Source organism: Poeciliopsis prolifica, unplaced genomic scaffold (assembly GCF_027474105.1).
Source record: "Poeciliopsis prolifica strain line A6 unplaced genomic scaffold, Auburn_PproV2 SCAFFOLD044, whole genome shotgun sequence".
Lineage (NCBI taxonomy): Eukaryota > Metazoa > Chordata > Actinopteri > Cyprinodontiformes > Poeciliidae > Poeciliopsis > Poeciliopsis prolifica.
The window spans coordinates 3,359,802-3,375,297 of NW_026562419.1; the positions used below are offsets into that span (position 1 = coordinate 3,359,802).

General features: G+C 40.5%; 2 protein-coding genes across 3 annotated transcripts; one reads left to right on the top strand and one right to left on the bottom strand.

Moving 5' to 3' along the window:
- Positions 1–3,748: 3,748 nt before the first annotated feature.
- LOC129376513 (Fc receptor-like protein 1) lies at positions 3,749–5,329 on the bottom strand (the record flags this gene model as incomplete). Its single annotated transcript, XM_055056122.1, has 6 exons — positions 5,308–5,329; positions 4,579–4,839; positions 4,216–4,473; positions 4,081–4,125; positions 3,852–4,006; positions 3,749–3,757 (listed from the first exon to the last, which is right to left on the bottom strand). Coding segments are annotated over exons 1-6 (750 nt in total), but the record flags the coding sequence as incomplete, so codon positions are not given.
- A 3,304-nt stretch (positions 5,330–8,633) lies between these two features.
- LOC129376692 (circumsporozoite protein-like) lies at positions 8,634–12,730 on the top strand. Of its 2 annotated transcripts, none has more exons than XM_055056275.1 (4): positions 8,634–8,720; positions 9,154–9,324; positions 10,653–11,237; positions 12,546–12,730. In XM_055056275.1, exons 2-4 carry the CDS (start codon positions 9,210–9,212, stop codon positions 12,638–12,640), a joined length of 795 nt encoding a protein of 264 aa, XP_054912250.1. In that variant the 5' UTR covers positions 8,634–8,720; positions 9,154–9,209; the 3' UTR covers positions 12,641–12,730. The 2 variants fall into 2 exon arrangements, with proteins under 2 accessions (XP_054912250.1, XP_054912251.1); XM_055056276.1 differs by having other exon boundaries at positions 9,186–9,324.
- The last annotated feature ends 2,766 nt before the right edge of the window (positions 12,731–15,496 follow it).

Below are 15,496 nucleotides of genomic sequence, written 5' to 3' on the forward strand. Positions count from 1 at the left end.
GAGGAGCCACAGCTAAATACCTCCAACGAATAAGGCAAGTCCTGAGAAGCCAGCTCAATGGCAAGAACAAAATCCGTGCGATAAACAGCTATGCCCTGCCAGTAATCAGATACCCTGCTGGAATAATTAGCTGGCCAAAGGAGGAGATAAAAGCCACAGATATTAAGACTAGAAAGCTACTAACAATGCATGGAGGGTTCCATCCCAAATCCAGCACCCTGAGACTGTACACGAGCCGCAAGGACGGAGGCAGAGGACTAGTGAGTGTGAGAACCACTGTCCAGGACGAAACAACTAAGATCCATAAATACATCAGGGACAAAGCCTCAACAGACAATGTGCTCAGTGAATGTCTCAGACAACAGGGAACGGAGGTTGAGGTGCCAGAGATACCATCATGGGAGGACAAACCCCTACATGGGATGTACCACCAGCAAATAACCCAAGTGGCTGATATCAGTAAATCCTACCAATGGCTGGAAAAAGCTGGACTCAAGGACAGCACAGAGGCCCTCATCCTGGCCGCCCAGGAACAGGCCCTAAACACCAGAGCAATAGAGGCCCAGATCTACCACACCAGACAAGACCCAAGGTGTAGGTTGTGCAAGGAGGCCCTGAGACAGTCCAGCACATCACAGCAGGGTGCAAGATACTGGCAGGGAAAGCGTACATGGAGCGACATAACCAAGTGGCAGGCATAGTGTACAGAAACATCTGTGCAGAATATGGACTGGAAACCCCAAGATCAAAGTGGGAAACACCCCCAAAGGTGGTGGAGAACGCCAGAGCTAAGATCCTGTGGGACTTCCAGATCCAGACAGACAAAATGGTAATGGCGAACCAACCAGACATTGTCGTAGTGGATAAACAACAGAGGAAAGCCGTTGTGGTAGATGTAGCAATACCAAGTGATTGCAACATCAGGAAAAAGGAGCATGAGAAACTGGAGAAATACCAGGGCCTCAGGGAAGAACTGGAGAGGGCCTGGAAGGTGAAGACCACAGTGGTGCCTGTGGTCATCGGGGCCCTCGGGGCAGTAACCCCCAAACTGGAGCAGTGGCTACAACAGATCCCAGGAACAACATCAGACATCTCAGTCCAGAAATGTGCAGCAGTCCTTGGCACAGCCAAGATACTGCAGGACCCTCAAGCTCCCAGGCCTCTGGTAGAGGACCCGAGCTCAGAGGAGAAGAACCACCCGCGGTGGGTGAGAAGGGAATTTTTTTTTTTTATAAACTGGTTAAACTGGTTAATATATATATATATATATATATATATATATATATACTGGTCATTACAACACTCAGTTAGAAATAATGTAATTTAATAAATGCACAAACACTGAATTTAACATTAACTACAGTTTATTGCATTATTAGATTTATTTCTAAGCATTTGTACATTAAAGCATTGAAAGCATAAAGGTGAACTCTTTAATGTTTTTAGCCACAGACAGTCAGAACATCATGTTTGTCAGCAACAAGCTGCAGAACCGCAGGTTAAACTGGTTAAAGTGGTTAAACTGGTTAAACTGGTTAACTGGCTGAAGCTGCTGAGATTTTAACAGTTCAGACATTTAAAATCAAATAAAAACATGAGACTGAAGTGAGAATGAAACATTAAATCCATTCATGAGGGAAGAAACTAAAACATTCAGATGAACATTTGTCTCCATCTGAGTCGATGTTTTTCTCCTGCATTCATTTATTGTCAGAATCATAAATCAGATTCTTCTGAATGAACAACTTTCCAGTGTCTAAAAGAAACTATGTGAGGAACAGAACTGATGTTTTCTTCCTGTTGTCAGTGGATCCAGTTTCACATCAGCAACATTTTCAGTTTCCAGAGTTTCAGCATCAAAGTTTTTCTTCTTCTTCTGTCATGGTGGCGTACAGAACAGTAGTGAAGCAGCGCCGCCTCAGAGCTGCAGAAGAAGAAAACATCAGGTTACTGAATCATTTAGCTGCAGCTAAGCTAGCCTCTTAGCACCACTGCTGCTAGCCCCAGGCTAACTGACTAGCCTGGGGCTAACTGCTGCTAGCATGGCTAATGCTAACTGACTAGCCTGGGGCTAACTGCTGCTTGCATGGCTGATGCTAACTGACTAGCCTGAGGCTAACTGCTGCTAGCAAGGCTAATGCTAACTGACTAGCCTGAGGCTAACTGCTGCTAATAGATGTTGAACTATAAAGTGACTCATTGCTAAAGCTTCCTGTCAGTAGAAATTTAATTATTACATAAATATCACAGGATTATGGATCTGATCAGATGTTCCTGTCTGGATGTTCTCTCTGGATAATCTGGATTATCTGGTTAATCTGGATTATCTGGGTAATCTGGATTCTCTGGTTAATCTTAATTCTCTCTAGTTAATCTGGATTATCTGGGTAATCTGGATTCTCTGTGGGTAATCTGGATTATCTCTGAGTAATCTGGGTTCTTCCATCAGGTATCAATGTTACATTAATCTGATTCTCTAAGTTACTGTCTCTGGATTAACTCTGGATGTTTTCTGGCTGCTTGTCCAGTGAAGAACAACAGAGATAATGTTGAGTTTATTAGTAGTTTAATTAAAATACGTTTGTTTCTTTATCAGTCGTTTCTCTAATCATCTCATCACTGCAATGGACTATTAAAGGCCTTTCTATCAAACCAGAACAGCCGTCTAAACTCATTGATTTCTGATCGGTCTGATCAGTTCAGTCACTAAGCTGCTGCTTCTTCTCACCAATGTGAAAACTGGGGCCAATATCTGATTATTTCCAATATCACAGAGATTAAATATATATTTAGTTTCACTTCAGACGCTCTAAAAGCGACCACACTACCTCTACTCAGCAGCAGGGGGCGCTGAAGGTTCTGAATCGGTTAGAACCGCCCTGGAGGAAAACATGGCGGTCGGCACCACATTTCCACCAGTAACCAGTGAACACAGGCGGCCTGCAACCCGCCTGCAATCCGCCCACCACATCAACAGGAATTATTTTTATCACCAGACGTTTTTCTCTCCTTATTTGGAGTCTTTCAGACCAAAACGGTCCAGTCAAAGTCCCAGAAGCTGTGATAGCAGAAGCAGAAGTGGTCTGTGGTTTGCGTCGTCGCTCTGCAGCATGACATGTTCCTGTGAAGTCAGCTTCATTCTAGTTGTCACCTCAAGCTTTGTATGTTTTTTTAACATGAATATAATTGTTTTCAGATGAATCTGTTAAATCTGCACATCATGGCGGTTCAGGGTCAGACAGGAAACTGTAAACTCAACTTCATGTCCTTTTTCTCAGAACCGATCAGAAGTTCTGCTTCCTGCAGGCGTCGCCTGGTTTCTGCTTATTGATTCTGGTCATAATTTTAGAAACTGATAGTTTCTGTTCCTGTGATGAAATGAGACTTCAGGCTGATGGAGACCAGAAGCTGATCGGTTTAAACATGTCGACATAAAGATATTTGATACATTATGTGGTTATTAGCTGCTGAGAGGAGATCAAACCTGATGCTGTTTATGTATACAGATTATGAATGTATGTAAAATAATCCCCATTTGAGTTTTGAATGAATTATTACTTAATAACATGAACAGAATCTAAGATGGAGGCCAGAAAATCCTATTTAGGAAACATTTGCTGATTAATCTGAAATTATTACAGAAACACATGAACAGAATCACCGTTTCCTGTTCCTGGTTTGGTTTCCTTCTGTTTACTCTGGAACATCCTGGTATTTCTGTCAGTGATGTCATCATCTCCTCTTCCTCCTTTGTTACCTGAAATAAATACAAAGTTACCAGGAAGTTTTTAAAAACATCTGAAAAGTTTCAACGAACGAAATCAGGAGATTTAAGCAAGAAGTTTGTTTACCTTTGGTTTGCTGTACAAATATACGACCAATTCAACCAGTAAAAACAGGAAAACCAGAACACAGAGAGATACGGTGGGAAGCAGCACTGGGAGAGAGACGGAGGCAGAACCAGAACCAGGTGGGTCTGTAGAACCAGAGATGCTGCTGGGTTGGTCTGGAAAGAAGAAGCTGCTAAATAACCGTCTGCTGTAAACATCAAGACTCAGAGATGAAGGAGAAGCTGCTGACCTGAGGAAGAGGAGGAGGAGGAAGGTGGAGAGGTTGGAGGTTTCCCTAGAATAAAGAGCTTGGTTAAATATATGACCAGATTGTGGATTCTCAGACATGATCAATGAGATTCACTGTTAGAGGATGACCTCTGACCTTTGACAGAGACCCTGCTGGATGGAGACTCTCCAGAACCGCTGATGCTACATTTATAGAGGCCTTCATCAGAGCTGGAAACATGGAGGAGGGTCATGCTGCCTGCTGATCCATCACCAATGAAGACGCCATCTTTATAGAAAGCAGCTGGGAGGTTGTGGGTTGGATTCCTTGCTCTGCAGCTCAGAGTGACGTCATCTCCCTCCATCACAGGGAGGACAGGACTCTGCAGGATCACTGATCCTTTCAACACAGAGACAAACTACAGCATTTCATCCATTTCCACACAGCAACACTAACTCCACAGTCTGATCTTACCAGAGACAGAGAGCTGGATGCTGCAGCTGCAGCTGCTGCTGCTGCTGCTGCAGCTGCTGCTGCTGCTGGAGGATCCAGATTCACACCAGTACAGACCAGTGTCCCTTTGGAGGAGGTAGGTCAGGTTACAGGTGGAATCATCCACTGCTCCCCATCCATCTCCACATGGCTTCCTGGTCTCTCTGCTGGTGTTTCTCCTCACTGTCCATCCAGCTGATCTGTTTTCATCCTCACAGATCAGAGTCACTGATTCTCCTTCAATGAACTGGGATCTGCTGGGACTCACAGTCAGATGAAGTGGGAGGACTGGGATGGAAGAGATAAAGAATGCATCTGTTATTCCAGCAGTTATTCTTTATTATTATTCAGAGAATTGATCCAGAAAGATTTATAATATTTAAAAGGTTTTATGTGAAATATTACCAACCTTCACTTGATGTCCAGAATAGCAGTGAGATCAGAACTGAAATGAAATAAGTTTTATTTTAACAACCTTTGTTCATAAAATATTAACCAACATCAGAATTTCTACATGAATGTGATTCATTTATAAAGTTGACATTTAAAATATTTTAAAAACTTCTTGTGTCAATATTTCAATTTACATGTTTTCTTCTGGAATATTTTATTTTCTGTACTTCATTTGGAAATATTAAATGAACTGAACCAAATATTTTGTGGTTTCATTGGTTTCCCTTCTTATCAATCAATATATTGCTCATTGTTTTCTGCTTTTTGCTTCATAAACTTGTTATTTTATGGTTTTTCTGCTACCATTCTGAGTTTGTAATGACATCATCAAGCTTTTTATTGAACCATATTTATATGCAATATAAATTAAACTGACTTTAATATTCTTAGTTTGAATTCAGAACCTTCAGATCAACTTTTCTTCTTTCTCCTCGTCTCCATATCAATTATTAAACATTATTTCTGTACTTACAGATCAGACGCTGAGCAGCTGCTTCCCTCATGGCTGCAGACTTTGACTGGACCGTTTGACTGGAGGAGAGTTAGAGGAAGAAACAGACTCCGCCTCTTCCTTGACACGTTATGGTTTCAGCAGAAGCAACATTGAGGTAGTTTCTACTGAACACTCAGTGATATTAAGCTCCAAAGGTTAAATAATAGAAAATATTATGAATCTTAGTGAATTATTTCTAGATGTTGTTTTTTAGCACAGAATAAATGAACACAATGCATCAGGATAATAAATGTTTTCATGAAACTTTAAACCTGCCTGTGTTTGCAGGGTTCATGTCCAGCAGCCATTAGTGAGAGACGGATCCATCACTGAGAAAACATTCTGGACTCTCGGCTCGTCGCATTACAGCTGCACTTTGTAACAGATTATAATCTGTGAAACAATTGATCTCCTAGAAACAACCAATCAGAGCCTAGAGGCGGGTCTTAGTGCTGCCAATCACTCTCTATGTGTTGCTGCTCCTACCCTTCTCTCCCTCTCTCTGTCCTGACAGGGCAGCCAACATACCCTGTCAGGAATGCTAAGCTAGTTAGCAGAGCAACCGGTTTTCCTGTAACTGTCAGTGTTTCTCTGTCATCAGTGTGATGTTATCTCACTCTGGACAGGGAGAAGCTATTCCGACAGAAAAATCATTTGAGCACCGGCAGCTTTTATTGTGAAAAGACGACAGATCCATTGCAAAACAGCGAGTTGCTTATCGTTTCAAAATTATGATTTGTTTTCAGATTTCATGTGTTGTGTAAAGATTAAAAGAGGAAGAATATCTTGATTTTGCTTGTTAATTCTCCTGTGTTCCCCAGATTATTGAGCCTCAGCGTGCGCAGGGAGAAAGAACAATCATACGACATCAAACTTCAGATATCTAGAGCTTTATTCAGAGAATTCAATGCATACAGAATGTTACAATAAGCATCTCACCCAGATTATCAAAAGTCCACGAAGTGACAAAACAGAAATATCTGCACGAGTTGAAAGGAAGAACAGGAAGAAAGAACAGAAAATGCATTTTCTGGGAATCGCGGACTCGGGCAGAAAGCAATTCGACTTCTGTGTTGCAAAACAAAACTTTTATAAGACTGTATTTCCCAAAATTTAAACATATGCATTAGAAGGTGTGTTTTTCCCTTTGTGAGGGCTGTCTTAATGTTAATTTTATTATCTCTGGGGCCTGCTAAAACACCCACATCTTTTCGTACCAGCCTCTCGCCCAGGCCATGATTTATGGCGTGCAGATGGACCGTTCTCTGCCTCAAAAAGAAAGTAGTTTCCTAATTCTATTGTATTTAAGTAATATAAAATGCATGCAAATAGTATGGTTAAAAACTAACTCATTCAAAACATGTTGTTTAATGCTTAAGGAAATATCTTAATATGTTTGATTATACTTTGGAGAAGACTTTGAAAGTTTTAATGTCTCACTGAACTATTGACCCAAAGAATTTATTGTCCTGATAGCAGACAGACTCCCTGTCTGAAAACCCTCCTCAGAAATTTTATAAGTTCTGAGAGTCGCCAGTTGTTTTAGTTTGGATTTTTATCTAAGTTTATGTTAACGTAAAGTCTACTCTAAATGTTCATGGTATATTTCATATGCATAAAGATTAGCCTGTGTACGATTGTGCTATTGTCAAAATTATATTTTAACAGTTGCAAATGAAAATGTGAATTATTATCTTTCCTGTCGAATATACTGAGTTCAACAGAGACTTTATTAAACGGTGATGAATCTGTGTTAGCAGCTATTTAGCTGCTCTTTTGCTAAAATAAAACATTGCTAATTAAAATGCTTCATGCATTTGCTGAAAATAATGTTCATGGTCAAACAGGTTCTGTTGAACATGGATGAGAAAAACCTGCTTTGGCTTCTATGTTCTGCTATCTGAATGCAGGTATGTGATGTTTCATTATTTATGGTGTGGGATTATTTTGTTTGATAATTTTTTTCATCTTAAACAGTGAATGTTTTAACAAATAGTAAAACTAAAAGTTACAGACTCCAGATTTAACTCAGCCGGAGTGTTTCTCTGAGAGGAAACTGGAAAACCCAGAGAGTTGTGATCTGTAAAATTAGTTTCTGGGATTTTATTTGCCGTTTCCTGTTGCTCCAGTTCTCCCAGTAGATCTCCTCTGGTTTCCTCCTCTGTTTATCGTCTCCTCGTGTTATGTGCCAGCTGCTGGGGACCAGATGACCTTTCACCCTGCTGGGTCCTCAACTCTTTTCATCTACTCTCTACAGACACCAGGCCGCCACCTAGTGGCTAAGAACACGCGATCAGAGGAAGAAATGCTGTTTCATGTTTTAAAAGTTTTAAAGTAACATTTACAGGTGGAACAAAGAGAAAAGGTTTAATAACAGCGGAAATACTGCATCAAATTAACGATCACTCAGATGACCCAGCAGCACGTAAAGGCAGCATGACTTAAAGGAGCGAGGAATGTCATAACAGCAAAGAGTGTTCACTGCTCTATTTTATCAAATAAAGAAAATACAACATATGATTATGTTTGATGGAAGCATTTATGTCTTCCTAAAACATAAATGCTTAAAAACCAGACAGTTTCCTAACAAAGCTCATAATGTACATTCAGTGTTGAGTCGCTAACTTTCTCCTTGTTGACAAGGTTACCGGACAAAATATGTCAAAGATAGTTTGGTCCTAAGAACGCTCACTCGGTCATATTTCTACAAATACAATAAGTTAAAGGTTAATAATAATGTCACACCCTTATTACATTTCAACCCAAAATATTTTACCAATTCTTAGAATTAATTTTGTCATACAATTAACTAATTATGAACTTCATTACCAACTTATAGAGGTCGTGCATTTCCACCAAATTATATTACAATATTTGACCAAATTGGTATAACATTGGGACTAATTTCCAGTGCTAGAGGTTCATGCCTCAGATCAACGACCCACAAAACCTATAAATAATGTAATTATAATGTTACATATTAAGTCTATAATATGTGATCTAACACAATGTTCTGGAAAGTCTTATAATTACATAATTAAACGTAGAAGCTCGTGATGTATTTTTAGAAACATAACCGAGTGAGCGTTCTTAGCACCAAACGATCTTTGACGTAGATTTCTCCAGTAACCTTGTCAACAGTAATTCAGTCAGGGGAAAGTAAGCGGGCCATGAACGTCGAGTCTGAATTATACATTTCATAGCTCGGAAAACGTTTGTCTTTGTAAGTATTTGTGTTTTAGGAAGACTGAGAAATATATGTGGCTGTTTTTTATTTGGTTCCTATTGTATAGAGCAGTGTATGTAATCTTTCAGTGTACCCTTAATATTTGCGTATCGGCTGTTAATGTATATTTCCTTCTGTTGTATTTCAGTTATAAAAACGTCGTGAGTTAGAATTAAGATGAAGGTTCGGTCAGTAATGTATTTTTCCTTCTGTTGTATTTCAGTTATAAAACAAACGGTAAAGCGCTGCTGAAGTGTTTCTGCTAAACTGCAAAAAAACCTAAAAATAGAAGAAGCTAGCTCTGCTAAGCTAGCTCTGCTAAGCTAGCTCTGCTAAGCTAGCTCCACCTCTATGTTTTCCCGCCTGTGCAGGCCTCTGTCGTGATTAATACTAATTTCTCCGCAATTCTAACAGATTCTTGTGTTTTCAGTTAAACTTCAGGTTTTTTGGTTTTTCTTGGAGATATTTTCCACTCAGAAACGTCGCATGAATCTAAATTTGGGACGGAGAGACCGACGCACCCAGGAAATGTCTTCTTCCTCTCTGCCTGCCTCTCTGTTCCTGCTGTCTGTGGTTTTCTGGCAGTTTGTCGCTGCTGCAGGTGAGTCAGCTGTTACCATAGAAACATTTGGAGCGCTCTTGCCTAACGTAGCTAACGTGACGTAGAGCCGCCATCTTGAACAGGTGTCATGCTGAGTATCACGTGCCCTGTCACTGGAGCGCGTCGCTCTAAACTCGCATATTGATGAGGAAACGGACTGAAATGTGACCGAAGAGGAAACTTTTAAAGATATTTGTAACATTATCACGTTTCTTAACCTTGTAAGCCCTAAAAAGGTGGTTAATTTTACAGATTAATTGACATAAATACGGGTTTTCAGTGTCTAATGAAAATGTTTTCCGCAGCTTGTTTGAATCCACAGATTTTTCTTTTAACACCATAAAAGCTTCAAGCTAAAAAACAGAGGCTCGTTATGTAAAACATTTTATATCATCCTTAAACTTCTAGTCTATTAATGTAGGGAGATGCAATTTAATTTCTGAGCTTGATAATATTTGCATCCCTGTCTATTGTCCTGTTGATATGAAATTTATTGCAGTAGCTTAGAGAACAAGAGTCATTATGAAAGGTGAAATCCCTCTTAACTCTTTATTTATTCAAGTTAATGAGGATGCATTTTTTCTTGCATAGCAAATTATTAGCCTGGCGATATATGTAATAGCATATATTGTAGCTGACTGAAATAATCTGTTCCTCAGTTAAACTTCAGGTTTTTTGGTGTTTCTTGGAGATATTTTCCACTCAGAAATTTATTGCCATGTTACTCCTATAATACGGGAATAAATTTACTTACCAGAAAGTCTATAACTGCCTATTTCTCTCTTCATCAATAAAAAATCCTGTTGATTTGGTGACATATAATCAGTCAGATACTCTGACTCTCAGTTAGCATTCATAGTTTGGGTTGAACCTGGCATTACACCAAGAATTAAAGCTGATATTAGCTGTTATTTTGCAGGTGGACATAAATACAGTTTAGTAAAATATAAACTATAATATGTTCATCTTAATTATGTAACTTTATCCCCGAGATCTCACATCAACAGATCAGAATAAAAGTCCGGCAGAGCTGAGGCTTGTTCTGCTTTTTTTTTTGCCAAGGAGGACGACCGCTCCAAGATGGCCGTAATTGTTAGGGAAGCACAAATATGAATGTTTGGGCCGATGTTGATATCCGATATTAATACTGATGTTATGGCAGCAATTACCATAATTTGCTTGATCAAACTTTTTATTAATTACTTGATTAATAAGATAATTGTTTGCAACATCCATAAAAACATGAAAACAGCCACACCAGTTTCAGAATCATTAGTTTGATGCTTTGAGGTGTGACCTCTGACCTCTGTGTTATTCCCCTCCTGCAGATCCGGTCACAGTCAAAGCTAAAGTTGGAGCAGATGTCACTCTGCCATGTAAAACTGCTGGGGACAAAGCTATTGTACAGGCAGAGTGGAGCAGACCGGACCAGACCTCGGCGCCGGTTCTTCTCTACAAGAACAACAAGGTGGACGACAACCAGCTGGCTGCCTATAAGGGCCGCACATCTCTGCTGGACGTACAGAAAAGAGACCTGTCTTTGGTGCTGAAGAAAGTGGTGGGGAAAGATGCCGGAAAGTATGAGTGCCGAGTTGAGCTGGGAGAAGGCACAGCAGCAGCAGGAGGAGGAGGTACAGCAACAGGAGGTGCAGCAACAGGAGGTGCAGCAACAGGAGGTGCAGCAGCAGGAGGTGCAGCAGCAGGAGGTGCAGCAGCAGGAGGTGCAGAAGCAGGAGGTGCAGCAGCAGGAGGTGCAGAAGCAGGAGGTGCAGAAGCAGGAGGTGCAGAAGCAGGAGGTGCAGAAGCAGGAGGTGCAGAAGCATTCGATGCGTCAGGCGGCAGAGGACGCAGCCGCGCAAGAGGAAGGGTTCTGAAAAGTGACCCAATCAGCATTGTTATCCTGACAGTGGAAGGTCAGTCTGTTTCTGGATCAGAACCTCCCTCTCTATTCCTGCTGAACTCCGGGGTCAAGGGTCACAGTGGCCCACCAGCAGTAGGTGACTGGTTTATGCATCAGCGCCCCGGTCTGGTGTGGAGGGTGTCTTGCCACAGGACCAAACTAGTATGGGTCCGGAGGATCGGTCTGCCTTTACCAGAACCAGTGCTTGATACTGGTATCGTTTCACACTAATTAAATAAATCTAGTTTTCACTTCAGTTAAATCCTAATGAAGCAATCAGCCAGAAATCAGGAGCATAGTCAGCATCATGCTGTGGGGACAACAGCGCGACGCCAGCAGGTGGCGCCATCAGCGCCCAGTTCAACGTTCATCCGTCTGTCTCCATTACTGGAGACTGACACAAAACTCAGCCTGGCGGGCAATAAAAGCTGGCAGCCCACCAGACTGATGATACTGATGATTCCTTTAAACCTGAAATATTCTCTCCAAGTTTCTCATTACAGTCAAATTCTGTAAATATTCAAAACAGGAGTGAAAAGGCAGGAAGGTTACTGCTGTATATGATGGGAGCTGATTTTGTGTTTGGAAGTCATTTCTGTGTGACAGAACTGGACAGGAAGCTGAGGATGGAGCAGGAAGTCTCTGTTTCAGAGCTGAGTCAGCCCTGTGCTTTGATCACAACAAATCAGTGTTCCCAGTGTTCCCAGTGTGTGGATGTAAACCTGTCCTTCATTACCACTCGTCTGGATTATTGTAATTCTTTATATAGTGGCATGGTTAAATCACAGATTCATCGACTTCAAAATCCAGAATGCAGCGGCACGGTTCTTACAGGAACCAGGAAGCATGACCATATAAGGCCTACGCTGGTCAATTTACACTGGCTGCCTGTTATGTATAGAATAGATTTTAAGATTCTTTTATTAACTTATAAAGTTTTAAATGGGTTAGCTCCCCTTATCTTCAGGACCTTTTAAAATGTCAGTCTGTGTCCAGAACCCTCAGATCAAACAATCAGCTTTTACTTCCAGGCCCTCGGACCCGACTAAGGAAAGGAGATCGGGCTTTTTCTGTTGTTGCTCCTAATTTATGGAACAATTTGCCTTTTCAGATTAGATCTGCTAGCAGCCTGGATCATTTTAAATCGCTTCTCAAAACTCATTTTTATTCGTTGGCTTTAACTGAAGCAATTTTTTGATATTCTGTTTTATCTATTTGTGTTACTGTCGTTCCTGTGCAGCACTTTGGTGCAGTTTATACCTGTTTTAAAGTACTATATAAATAAATTTGACATTGACTGTCTCCTGGCTCCTCTGTGCAGGTGGGTCCAGCCACGGAGGAGACGGCCTTAGACCCAAATCTGTCCTGCCAGTGGGCCTTCTGGCTCTGCTGACTCTGATTGCTGGACTGCAGTGAGCCACTGCAGCAGCACAGGTTCATCCTGCAGGGGGCGCTGACGCTCTGAAATATTAAATGTTAACTTTAATCTCACAGCAGATTCCTCTACGTCTCTAGATTCTCTTTGAGCTTTCATCGCTTCAGCACACACCTGAGTACATATATATATATAACTGAGTTATATAATTAGTTTGATATAAAACTAATTATATAACTGAGTTAATATAATTAGTTTAAATGAAAACAAATAACAGGAGTTAATAAATTCCATTAGAGAAATAACAGATTTTATTTGGACATGAGGTAAATGTCGTGGTTTTGTAGCTGAATACATCTGACTGGTCAGAAAATAAGTTTGCCGCCATCTTGTATGTGGCAGTAGAGCGTTCAGAGCTCCCTTAGTCATGCTAGCTGCAGCTAACAGGAAGGGGAACGAACTACTTTCAGACTCAGACCACATATGGAAATGGGACCATTGCACTCCGGAAGTGTAGGGGGCGCTATTTCCTATATTATCCATGTCTCCCGTTTATATTTTTGATATCTGATATATTTTCACTTTTAGTAAGGATTTCCACTCTCGGCTTGTATTTGAACTTCTCTCTTTTATTTACTTAAACATCTTACAGTTTTTGACTAATGGGCTCTTTGCACCTGCCGCGCTGACGTCACAGCTGCATGCCCAAATGCGGCTCTTTTTTCCGCTTTCACTTACTATGACTGCTATAAAAGACAAAGTCATACTTAAGGCACAAATACAACAATACTATGTACTTTGTTTAAGTTTTCATGGATTTCCAAGCGATCCTCAATTAATTATACGGTGGCTTGGAAATATTCGTTGCTACCAGTTAAAGCTACCAGTTGAAGCTAACGCCGCACAACAAAGTTTGCAGCCTTCACTTCACTCCGGATCAGTTTCTTCAGCCTAAAGACGAAGGTAAAGGAGCCGTCCTGTGTTATTTCCATTGAATCGCTTCTGTATTCAGCCTGAAAGAGCGAGTGTTTGGGAACGAGAGAGAGCAGAGCTGGACAGCATACACACCGCTATGAACACTGTCCTAATGAAAAAAAGTCACATTCTTGTCTTTACGGTGCCATCTATGTTATTCTGAGAGACTTTTTGTTGGTAGAGTCTAATATATAGGAAAAAATAAGATCCAACATTTAGTTTTATCAATGTGGTGATTTTACTTTTGACTAAAACAATAAATCAAATTTATAGAATCACATTATCAACAATTAATAGAGTAAGACACTCAGCACTCTACAAGTAAATGTTATCATTTAGTTTGGTTAAGAATAATTATTGCAGTGTCAATAAATGATTTTTAATAGTTACCAGAGGAAAACAGTAACGGCTTCATGAGCTCAGAGGGTCAAACTGATGAAGAAAGAGGATGATGCTCTCTGCTAAAATGTTCCTGCATCTTCCATCATCTTTCAGCAAACAGCTGAGACAGAGTTGTTTTTGATTTCACCACCTTTTACCTGCTGTTATATTATTGATAGTTTTCTTAAAAGATTATCTGTTAATCTGCAGTTCATGTGACCAAACCAGCTGAGGAGATGAAAAGTTAAAACTTGAGTTAAAATGTTGTTTTAGCTTGAGGTCAGGTTAGAATGTTAAGTTTAAACATTTTCACTCAACAACCTCTAGTTGGGTGACCCTAAGATTAAAAGATGGAGTCTCTGAGAACAGCTCTTAAAGATACAGTCAGTGTTTTCAGCAAAGTTTTGCTGACTGTCCAGGAACGACACCAGGAATTTAAAATTTGCCACAGTTTCAAGCCAGCAAGTGAAACTGGAATCACTTTCAGGTTTTGATTATCTCATTTAATTAGCTCTACTTCCTTAAGAAAATGAAAAAAAATGATGTTTTATAAGATAATTTATTTTTTTCGGTGCCAATAATGCTGAAATTAATAGTAAATAATAAAGACTAGAGGCAGTATCGGCCGAAAAGATGCGACAAAGGAGCAGATTTAGAAGTTCACAGAAAGCTGCAGAATTAGTTAAAAACTGAGCTGAAGTAAATAAAAGAGAGAAGATCAAACACCTGCTGAGAGTGAAAATCCTTCCTAAAGGTGAAGATATATCACAGATATCAAAAGAAAATGAAAACAGGAAGCTGCGGATAATAGGAATTCAATGGGTCCCATTTCCAAATAAGGTCTGAGACTGACAGTAGTCCCTCCCCCTTCCTGTTCGCTGCAGCAGGTCCTTCTCTAGTCATGTACTGTGGACATGTTTCAACCACTTTACTACACAAACTGGATTCACTGGCTTCACCTTTCACAGGTGAGAATGAAAGAGCAGAATTACCTGACTTTGCAAATATGAAATATGTCCTTTGTAGCTAAATTGGCCTGAAGTAGCCGCTGATTGCCGCTGATTGTCAGCGCAGCAAACGTTTTCATCCTGTTTCCTAGTGAGAGCTGATGAGAAACCGCAGTTAGAGAGGAAGTGCATTGAAGAGCCGGGGATCTTGTGAGGATGTGAGGATCAGAGCTGGAGCTGCTGGTCTTCAGTCTGTTTCACAGCTCAGCTTCACAACCGGTGTTCAGCTATGATGTAAAGATGCTCCACTGTGGGGTCAGAGACCCAACATGCTGAAAATGTCTTTCTGAATGTGAAGAAAAAAATACATGTATTTTCTGTTACACTTTGGGATAATTTCTCTTTTATCCCTGGCTTTAGCCTGTGTACCAGGATGTCTGAGTCACTGGAGTTCTCCCAGTGTGACCAGCAGAATGAAGCCCTGCCTGTGGCTCTGTTCCCAGTACAGTAAATAAATGTGTTTTATTCTTTCATTTTTTGCATATTTTTAAATATCTCAATCTGAAATTTCAATGTATCAATGCAGCTTATGTA